At 35.5% G+C, this 11,019-nt stretch overlaps 1 protein-coding gene across 1 annotated transcript in view; it reads left to right on the top strand.

Annotated features, from left to right (window-relative positions):
- The first annotated feature begins 6,887 nt into the window (after positions 1 to 6,887).
- Positions 6,888 to 11,019, top strand: part of LOC121853843 (deoxynucleoside kinase-like) — a 6,227-nt gene continuing 2,095 nt past the window's right edge. Inside the window, exons 1-2 of the mRNA XM_042348217.1 lie at positions 6,888 to 7,060; positions 7,160 to 7,451. Of these exons, the coding sequence (XP_042204151.1) occupies positions 6,888 to 7,060; positions 7,160 to 7,451 (465 nt within the window). The remainder of the gene's footprint in view (positions 7,061 to 7,159; positions 7,452 to 11,019) is intronic.

Below are 11,019 nucleotides of genomic sequence, written 5' to 3'. Positions count from 1 at the left end.
GCCAAGAGGACCAGACCATCTGTTGTTTGAAAGAGTCTTAAGCATCCAGCTCCTGGATCAGATGCTGTCTGAGTGGCACTCGTTGGTGTGGAGGTCACAAACAATCCAGACCAGCCTCCCAATTCTTCCGCTCTATCCACTGTATGACCCCCCTGCCACCCCCAGCCTGTGTTGGTGCTGTCCTCCAATGGCCTGCAGGTCTGGTCCTATTGTTCCTCTCTCTGAGCCAGTTCACAATGTTATCTGCCACACTATCTCAGCGGGCCTTTGATGTCATCTTCGAGTGAAATGCCACAAATACTTCCCTCCTGGTTCACTGGAGCAGGAGTAGTGTTCCTCCTTCACCATGGCAGGGAACAACTTGTCAGAATCTCCAACTTTCATGAACACTTTAGTGTCATCCCTTCTCCCATCAAAGAACAAACAATTGATTCCATTTTCTCTTATCCCCTTATCAAACTCCTCTTCTAGGTTACTGACAAGTTTCTCCTGAGCTCTCCTTACTTTGTTATGATCTATCACCAGGTGAACATCATCAGGTGTTATCAAACCACCGTCAATCCAGGCAGCTGTTGCTATCTCTGCAGTTTCTCTGAGACCAGTGTGGTGTCGCATGCTGGCCAGAGCTATGCTCGGGATATCTTTCCTATTTCGAATCTTATGCCTGGAAGGTTTGGGATCATTATTTTCTGGGTTAGAGACAAAGTCACCATTCTCCTGGTCAGCACTCGGATCAGCCATGGGGAAGTCATTAAACTCTGAATCAGCTTGACTCCAATCATCGGCCTTTTTTTACCTCACCCTGGGCCTTCTCAAGTCTCTTTTCCTCGGCAACTCTTCTCCTCTTCTGTCTCTCTGTGGCTCCTGTCTCTTGGACTCCGGAATATCTTGGCTAGAAATCATGGGAGCCCCTATACTGCCAGTCTTCTCTCTCTGTGCTTTGACAAATGCCAGTTCGATCACAGGAATCTTCAGTTCACGCTTGCAAATACAGGAGATGTGGGCCTCGGATTTACAGTCACGATCGCATCCAAACTCAGGACAGAGAACAATTGGGCACTTGCAAGTAATTATGTCAAATAACTGGTCCAGTTGCTTGGCAAAGCTGTCCTTAACTGCAAGTTATCCTCTCCCAAGAGAGATATCTCTTGCCTTTTCCCCAACTGGCTAGCAGTCTCTCACTAATCTTCTTCTGACTTGTTATGACTGGAGGCTTGAACTGAGCGTTAGTCCAGAGTGTACTGTGCCAAGACAGCTTTGGTCATATCACTGGCAATGTCTTTGTTTGTGTAAGTTTTTTGGTTCTTTTCACTGATTTGCCTGATTAAAACACCGTATCTCAAAGCATCTCTCAATGTAGGCAACTCCGACTTCAGGAGCTCTCTCCCAGACCCAAGATAGTGACTGAGATGGCTGGATTTTTGGTTCCTCGTCCTGACACAAGCAGCCATCGCAAATATTATCAACTTATAAATGCATCAGAATCTGAAACAGAAAAAAATATTGTGATGGGCCATTAGTTTTAGCTGATCTTCCCTCCTATGACACACCCTACTACCACAGCCTCCCATAAGCGATCACTACCGGACTCCGAGGAAAGTGCTGCTGGCTTAGAGCCGGTGCATAAGAAAATTTGCATAACTCAACTGGTGGCTGCAGTTCCTCAATATATTGACTATGCCACCACTACTATAAAAGTACTTAAGGAGGAGGTAAACACCCTGATGAGGTTTAAGGAGGAGGTAAACACCCTGAGGAGGCAAGTGCATCTGTTTCAAATGCTATTCAAGAACAAGGATCGCTTGATTAATGTTGTCAAGCGATTAGGGATTAAGTGCACAAAATAATTTCTTTGATAGGGGTATCATAGGGGTATCTCCTCCCTCAAGACTATTCAATACTATGCCTTATGCTCTAATGTAATATCCAAATCTTATAATCCAATAAATAATAATTGCAAATTTCATCGGTATCATTAAACCTAATAAAAGAAACTTAAAAAATGAGAATACAAAAAAAATAATACAATACAATTCAGAATTTTTAATAAAAATAATCACAATTTTACATAATAAAATCACAACTCAGTTCATCATCAGAAAATTTTATATTTGTTATATTTTTCATAATAAAAGAATGAGTAAAAAATTTAAAATATTGTCTATTAATATCAGAATATTTTTTTAATACAAACCTAACTTTAGAAGAACACGTTTTTTTTCAAATTGAAATGTTTCGGCGAATACCGCCTCAATAAGAGAAGACTCAACATCTTCTGGAAATGTAACTGTGATTGTGTTGTTGATGCCAATGGTATTGGTAGACAGTGAAAAACGAACAAAATGAGTTCCATTTTCATGGGTCCATGAAGATGTAGTTATTTTAATATTATATGTAGTATCAGTGTCAAGATATATAGGATTTTTTGATATATTTAAAGATTGCTCTATAGTAGAAACGATATTAATGAGATCGCTGAACCAACGATCATGTCCTAATGACAATTCCCCGATTTTATTTTCAATAAAACTATTGATATGAGGATATTGCTTTACTGGGAAATTAGTCTTCAACATTTTTCTAATTGACGTCACTTTGTTTTCCAATTGACATTTTTCTTGAAATTGTTTCCATTCGGTGGTGGATTTTGAAAATAACCTTTGGTAAAAAAGTTTAATGTTGTTCAATGCCATTTTGCTATTGGCAATTTTTTTACTCCATATTAAATATTTCGCTTAGCTAGTGTCATCATTGTCAATTGTGATTTTGGCAGATATCAAAAATTGCATAATCGACATAATATCAACTTCTCTGAAGTATGAACCACAATCCACCATTATTAATTTAGAGTTCCTTATAATATTATGCATCAACTCCAATGTATGGGAAGTGTTACGAACCCCTCCACCCAGCACTACGAACCACGCCATCTATTGTCTTGATCTACCTACCCAGCACCACGAGCAACGCCATCTAGGGACGAGACACGAGTATGACTCGTCTTAGTTACCACTCCGGGGTTTCCCTTCTCCATATCCTGGTTGTTGCATCACTTCCTCCAAGTCTTCTTTGTGAGCTCCAATTCGAGGAAAGAGCACTACACTCTGGGAAGTGACCACAGGATCATCTATCCTCTAAACCTACGGCACAGTGACTACCTACTGTCTTCTACAATACTCAGCCTTACTCGTCAGCCATCTCAGCTCCTCACTTAAGTATTTGTAATCTTGTATTGCCTCTCCCACCTCCACCTTGCTTCACGATTGTTTTATGTTTTATTAATATGTATATACTGTTAATGTTTAGGTTAAGTTTGGTTAAGGGTAATTTATAAGCTGAATATTTTGTTAAGGGATTTATGTTACTTTATTATACACAACGAAAACTCGCATCCTTTGTCTACCCTTTTATAGTCCGATTGTCTTTGTTTTTTATTGTTGTTGTTACCTGTTGGGATCTGGGTAGACGTATAACTATATTCTAAATCCCCAACTCGTAACAAATGGCGACCGTGACAGGACACGACCTTAAGTACCATATTCCTTCCTCCCTTGTAACTCCTTGTTAATTATTCCTCCCAGTCACTTCTGTTCACAATTGCTTTACGGTGGTTTAAAGTTCCCTTCATATGTGTGTGCATATATTGGTATTATCGTACAGTAAGAGTGACAGACGTAGGATATTAGGTTCCAAGTGTCATAAGGCTTACCTGTTATTACACGTGGCAGTCGTGTAGTAAGTCTTATCGAGTGTAGGGAAGAATCCGGATCTGTTTAATGCCGTACCCTCACTCCAGAGTAGGCTGTTCCATAGTCACTAGTTCAGGGTGAAGTGATATCTTGGGACGCCCCGCTCTACCAGGACCCCATAATTATAAAGCCTCATTATTGTTCTTCTCATTATCTCATTCGGGTCAATCATACCATTTATCAGGGTTGTTAATCCGGATCTTTATATAATGCCGTAATACGCCCTTCCTCTTTCAAGTATATCAGGGTTGTTAATCCGGATCTTTATATTAATGCCGTAATACGCCCTTCCTCTTTCAAGTATATCAGGGTTGTTAATCCGGATCTTTATATTAATGCCGTAATACCTCTTTCAAGTCTCTTATCCTTATCTAAGGATCTTCTCAGAAGAACAATAATCATAAGTGTAATTTCCCTAGGTATAACTTGGTTAGTTTCTGGGACTTTCTGGTTATCCACTGCCGTGATATTTTCTAGGGTTATCCACTTATCTTATCTTTTGACCATTAGTTAATTTATCCTATTTTTCTTAACAATGGCCACCTCAGGTTTTGATCTCCAGGATTTTATTGAAAATCCTTCCGTAGCTAAATTACGTGTTAATATCCTGAAGAAAGAATGGAAAGAAATAGCCAACTATTACAATATCCCATTTTCACAGCAACTGACTAAGGAAATGTTAAAAAATCATGTAATTGAAGTGTTGGTTCAACAAGAAGTTTTAAAAGAATCCGCTGTTGACAGATTAACGCCCATGTCCAAGAAACTTCAACCACTATCCACCACCCCTCCTCACTCAGAAGTTGCCTCAGGTCTGGCTAGCCCTCAAGAAAAAGCACAAAGAGTAGACGCCTTAGAACTAGAACGAGCTTGGTTCGAGTTCCAAATCAAAATGAAAGAACTCGAGTTGGAACAGGACAAGTTGGAGCAGGAGGGAAGGTCGGAACAGGCCAAGTTGGAACATGAGGAAAGGTTGGAGCAGGCCAAGTTGGAGCAGGAGGTTAGACTGAAAGAACTACAGGTAAGAGAGATAGAAATCACCTTAACATCGGAGTTTAAATCAAAAGAAGTGGCATAAAGAGAGAAACTAGCTGCTTTTAACCCTGCTACTGCTTCTTCCCTTGTTCCCGGGTTTGATGAATCCGATATGGACGGGTCATTTAGGACTTTTGAGAAAATAGCCGGGAAGAATGAGTGGCCAAAGGACCAGTGGGTGTCAGTGTTAGTTCCTAAATTATATGGTAAGGCTCGTAGAGTTTATAACTGTTTAGACCAGACTGATGACTATGATAACGTAAAAAAGAAAAAGTACATAAAACTGGATAAAGGTACATAAAAATGAGTTGTTACAAAATAAGCTTTAGCTATTTTAGATATAATGGGGGTGAGGATAAGATCCTCGAAAAATGCAAATACTATAAGTTTTTACATAATATTTTGTGTGTACAATATAAAGTTTGGTTTTAATAATATGAACGACCAGCAATTATTTTAGCTTATATTCTACTCTCTCTATCTCCTCCTTGTTTTTCTCATCTCCCTCCCTCTATTTGTGTTTTATCCTCCTCCACTTGTTTGTCAGAAGGGAAGAGAAGGAAAGTTAGTACGAGTTTTCCGACGAAGACGTTGCTTTTTAATGAGACGACGACATTTTCTTAGTGGAACAAAGCTCGTTAAACATTGCTATATATACTTACCCAAGTCAATCTCTCCCTTCAGATAAGACATTTCTTTTTGGCAAGTTTTATTTGACTTAAAGAATATAGTGCTGCATGATTTCTTAAATTAATAATTTTCATAAAATTTGATATATATTGTAAATGAACAGAATTATGCAATTCTACAGGAGAATAATGGGCACTAATCAACCCTTTTATTTCATATTGCGTCATTAATCGAGAACCATATCCACAGATATTAAGAGAGTTATTTATTTTAAAAAACCCTCAACAGTGGCCTCTTTTTGCGGGTTATATATAATATAACTATTATATTTTAAAGGATTTTTTCTAAAAATCCAGCCCATTGGGAAACCTACAGTTTGAAATATAATTCCTTCTTCTTCATTTATACCCCAATCCCTCTCATTTGTATATATACGAAAACCATTCTCCTCGAGAAATTTAAAAACTTTTATATCGTCTATAAAAAAAGTTTTTTGTTTTATTAAGAGATTAATATATTTCTTATTTCTTTGCCTTTTTAATATATCTCTTATAGCTCGTTCGATACCGGACGAAGATCTTATATTTTCTAAACAGATTGAACATTCTTTCCACGATGAAAGTTCATGGGGGTGTATTGAATAAAGAGAATAAAATTCAATAGAAGAAAATTCAAGTTCTCTCTCTAACATCACATCTACTATTCCCTTGTAAATAATTAGTGGTATATTTTGTAGACTGATAATATTTTTGTAAGCGCCGTTTTTGTATGAGATAATTGTGGATTTACAAAGTGTTTCCAAGATAGGTAATAAACTCGTTGTCTTATAAATTTCTTTTTCCTTATTCATAGAATATTCAAGAGGGGTGGAGATTATGAATGATTTTCCATAAAGACAATTTTCTCTGAACGGATAACAATCAAATACTAATCTCCCTAAATAAATACTTATTTTAGGAGTATATAATGGATCACAAATTATATAATTACTACAATTAAGAGAATTTTCAATGACACTCCATTTTGGCGGAAAAATGAGTTTATAATACGCTATATTAAATATATCTTTAAAAAAAAATTCAATCCCGAATCCATTGGAGTAAAGATAATCTTTTACCTTCTCATTATTTATAGGAAATAATCTGTTCCGGACCCGTTTTAATGTATTTCTTTTTTCATATTTCTGAAAATTTTTTGAGTCTCATGATTCATCCAATCCTCAAATACTTGTTTTAAATGTAAATAATCATGCCCTGCGGGTTTTAACAATCTAGTTTCTTTAAAGATAAACTTGAAAATACTTTCTCTCTCTGACATTATAAATTGAGGAGGGGGTGATGCATAAGTAGCTTGTATTTTTTTTAACCAACCATAATATATAAAAAAAACTAATTTTGAAAGAATTTAAGTTCTTACCACGTTTCTTTTTTCCCATTGTACGCATTTTCATGCATGGCATGTTTATTAAAAAAGATGGATTCGTCCCAACCGTTTATAATCAACATAGAAGGAAACATTGGAAGTGGAAAATCAACTTTGATTTCCTATTTAAAGGAAAAACTTTCTCCAACATATTTTGAATTTGTTTCTGAACCTCTTGGAGTTTGGGAAAATCTTTTAAATTTAATGTATGAAGATCCTAAAAAGTGGGCTTCCATTTTTCAATTTATGATTTTAATTTTATTTATGCCGACATATTTTAATATGCATATGAAAAATATGAAACGTATTATTATAATGGAAAGATCAGTACATAGTGGATTGTGTTTTGTCGACTCGTTAAATCGAGAAGAAAAAATATCTGATACAGAAAAGACAATTTACGAACACGCCTATAAACTCCTAAAACCATATTGCCATTCAAACTTAAATTTTTATTTGAAATGTCAACCCCAAATTTGTTTTCAACGAATAGTAAAAAGACAAAGAAAGGGCGAACAAAATATATCATTATTATATTTAAAAAAATTACACGAATGTCATGAAAAACGGTTATCTTCAAATTCTACTGCAGTTGAAATACTAAATCATGATAATGTAGATATTGTGGGAATGAAATTGGTTAATATTTTAATAAAACATCAAGAATATCCAAACATAAATAATATTTTAGCTGATACCAGAAAAATATTTTGTAAATAAATGTGTATCCTACCTACTATATTTTTTGATTCCCGAGATAAATTTTTACGTTAAAATTTTGGTGGTTGTCAGAGGTGTGGGCTGTGCTCACATATAATCTCATGAATATTTACAGAAACAAACCTTAGAGTTTCAAAGTATCTATAATTTCAGAATTCTTATTTAAGAATTCTATAATATTTTCTTGTTTCTGGAGATCTTTAAATAGCGTTGATAGAGATAAACGTTGTTGTTGATTGTCGGCAATATTCTCTATATTATAAGCTCTAATTATCTGCAGTAACATATTATACCATTTTCTTCTAGTGGGTATATCGGTGGTTGGTGTATTATTGACAGAGGTTGTATAAATTTCAGAAGGTTCATCGTTGAATAATTTTGTATTATTAGAAGTAATATCTTTTACTGGTAGTAAATTACTACACATATTTACAACTGTTACTATAATATAAAATGCGGGATAGATAAGCACATTTTCTCTTGACAGCCTTTTACGTTTATTAGTTTGTTGTCTCTTTATTTTTCTATTAAAAGGTATAACGAAATATTTATTAGAGTAATAAGTCTTTATTTTCTCACTCCCCTTAATGGTGTAGTTAAATGGGTCAGATAAATTATCCTCTACGTAAGAACTAGTCGGCATTACATTAATAATTTTTGGTAGAGATGGAGGTTGTGATAACGGTGATGGTGGTGATGGTGGTGGTAGTGGTAGTATAGTGCTTCTTGTTTTCATTATTTTATTGGGTATAATTAATGTTGGTGGAAATTGTGAAAAGTTGTCTCTTTTTTGTTTTGTTTTTGTCTCCTTAAAGGAGTTTTGGGAGGAAGAATAAATGCTTTTTCTGAAGGAATATACAATCCCCCAAAATCAATGAACTTTACCTTCAATGGCGTTGAAGATAAGTTAATGAACACATTATAAGGATGTATATCGTAATATGTACCACCCAAACAATCTCGAGCAATTTGTAATAGAATACGAATTAATTCTCTAGCGACTTGATTTAAAAACTGCTTACGTTTATACATAAGAGAATAGGTTTTCACTGCCTTTTTTAAAATGACCCAATCAGGAGGGTGTAAATACTCCATGTCTATAAAACTTAAGTGTGTGTCATTAGTGAATCTTGTTTTATACTTTATTTCATTAACACTCAAAGGAACACATGGAGAACTTTTTTCGCTTATTATTTCACCGCTGGGATTATGTAATACTTTGGATATGCTATGATTTTTAATTGCGCGATACATTTGAACGAATGTTTCTTTACGTAAAACCGATGATAGTCGACTAACATTATAAAATTCACGTAACTAATCTTTTTCATCGTAGAAATATTTTCTTGCAACTAAATGAATTCCCCGAAATTGTTAGTTAGTTCAGAGTTTTTCTTTAAAAATACAGTTGTCCAGGGATAATAGCGCCGGAATTTTTTCCATTTTCTTGGAAGATGCGGATCTAAAATTTCTTTCATGGGAACTGCTACAATCTTTACTTTACCATAAGCACCGGAGCCTAAATGTTTAATTTCATTTCCTAATGAAAAAGAAAATTTTTTTTCTTTCTATTTTTTTAATCTTTCACGAATTAGAGTAGAGTCCGAGGAGTCCTTTCTTGCAACAAAACTTATTTCTGGAAGGGAAAATGGTAATGTGTTATTCAGCATAGTTGTGGTGGTAGTATTGATATTTTTATTGCTTATGAGGGTAGTATGCTTAACCATTATATAGTTATTTTGTAAATATTTTTTATAAATTAAAAAGTAATGAAAAGTGTTTGCTCGTAGTATTATAATTAACCAACCACCAACCCAGTTCCGGTGTGGTGATAGTGGCTTTAGTATAAATAAGGTCCATCCCACCACCACTTTACACATAAAAGCCCTGCTCCGTGGTAGTGTGGTGTAATATTGTAGTGGTTAGTAAGAATAATAATATAAGTTTGACGAACTTAATTTTCAGGTAACATGGAGGAGAATCAATTTAAGAAAAAGGATGCCATTCCTCTTCAACTGCCCTACAGAAATAGCTGCTGACACTACTTCTGTTACTACTGTTGAACAGAGCTCTGACACTGGTGGTGATGTTGTGTACTCAGACACTGAGGCTGCTGCTGCTGCTGCTGAACAGAGCTCTGAGGGTGGTGCTGTTGCTGACTCAGGAACTGGTGATAATGATACTGCTGCTGAACAGAGCTCTGATACTGGTGGTGCTGTTGCTGACTCGGATATTGGTGGTGATGATGCTGTAGATGATTTACCCCCCAACTTGAAATTTTATGAAAAATTAAGAGAAAAGAGGAAAAAAAAAAGGTTCTTGCCGAAAATAACTCCTCTAATTATCTACCCCTGTGTGGAGATTCTGTTTTTGAACAAATTAATGCCGCTACTAGTGTATCTGTACCTGTCGATGCTACAGATCACCACGGGCACGGGTGGTACAATTAGGCCCAATACACCAGGTCCAGATAAGGCAATTCTCTCTTAGTTGATAGATTGTACTGACTCCAATACCAAATGTTAAAGTATGTATGGAGAAAAACTACATTTTTTTTATAACTTTATTTAACAACTGTAATAATAATTTAAAAATTGGAAGAAAGCCTTTGTTATATTTTACCATATAAAATTAATAGTTTTTGATGTTTTGTAAATGATTTGAGGCAATTACATACTCCTGAAGTATACATTCACAACATCTCACAAGGGTAAATTTTTTGTTTTTAGTCATAGATGCAACAATACTAGCCATATCAGGCTGTTTATTCATTTTCACAACAGAACCAACTTTATAAATCCTATTACCCATGTTATCAAATTTCTCAGTTGGATGTCCATAAATATATTCACCAAAACTGTTGTAAGACAAAATGTTAAATTCTCTAAGTTTATGATAATTTAATCCTGGATAACGCAGATAGGTTAAACATAAATTTAGATATGTATCTTGAAGTAAAGGTGCATTAAATACCTCTTCAAGATGAGAAACAAAACTAGGAAATCTATTTTTATGGACATCCCACAATATTGACAAAACTTGGGGATAAGGCTGATATGGAGGGGGGGATAGTTGATAGGGAGGAGGAGGTTGATGGGGAGGTAAATTTCTACCTTCTTCAATTAATTTGTATATCTCAGTCTGCTGCTGTTGCTGTTTTTGCTTATCCTTTTCCTTCTCCTCTTCTTCTTCTTGTTCTTGTCGTTTCTTTTCCTCCTCTTGTTCTTGTTCTTGTCGTTTCTTTTCCTCCTCTTGTTCTTGTTCTTGTCGTTTCTTTTCCTCCTCTTGTTCTTGTCGTTTCTTTTCCTCTTCATCCTGAAACAATTGTGCTGATACTGCAGTTGCTGCTGTTGCTGCTGCTGTTGTAAAAAAAAATGCTGGAAATCATACCTATCCAGCTGATGATAATCTTCCTGTTCCTCTTCCTGTTCATCAACAGTATGTGGATTCTCCATTGTTTATT

The sequence above is a fragment of the Homarus americanus genome, unplaced genomic scaffold, assembly GCF_018991925.1.
Source record: "Homarus americanus isolate GMGI-L3 unplaced genomic scaffold, GMGI_Hamer_2.0 scaffold18703, whole genome shotgun sequence".
NCBI lineage: Eukaryota > Metazoa > Arthropoda > Malacostraca > Decapoda > Nephropidae > Homarus > Homarus americanus.
Note: the sequence above shows the minus strand (reverse complement) of the source record. Positions and strands in the feature narration are given on the sequence as shown.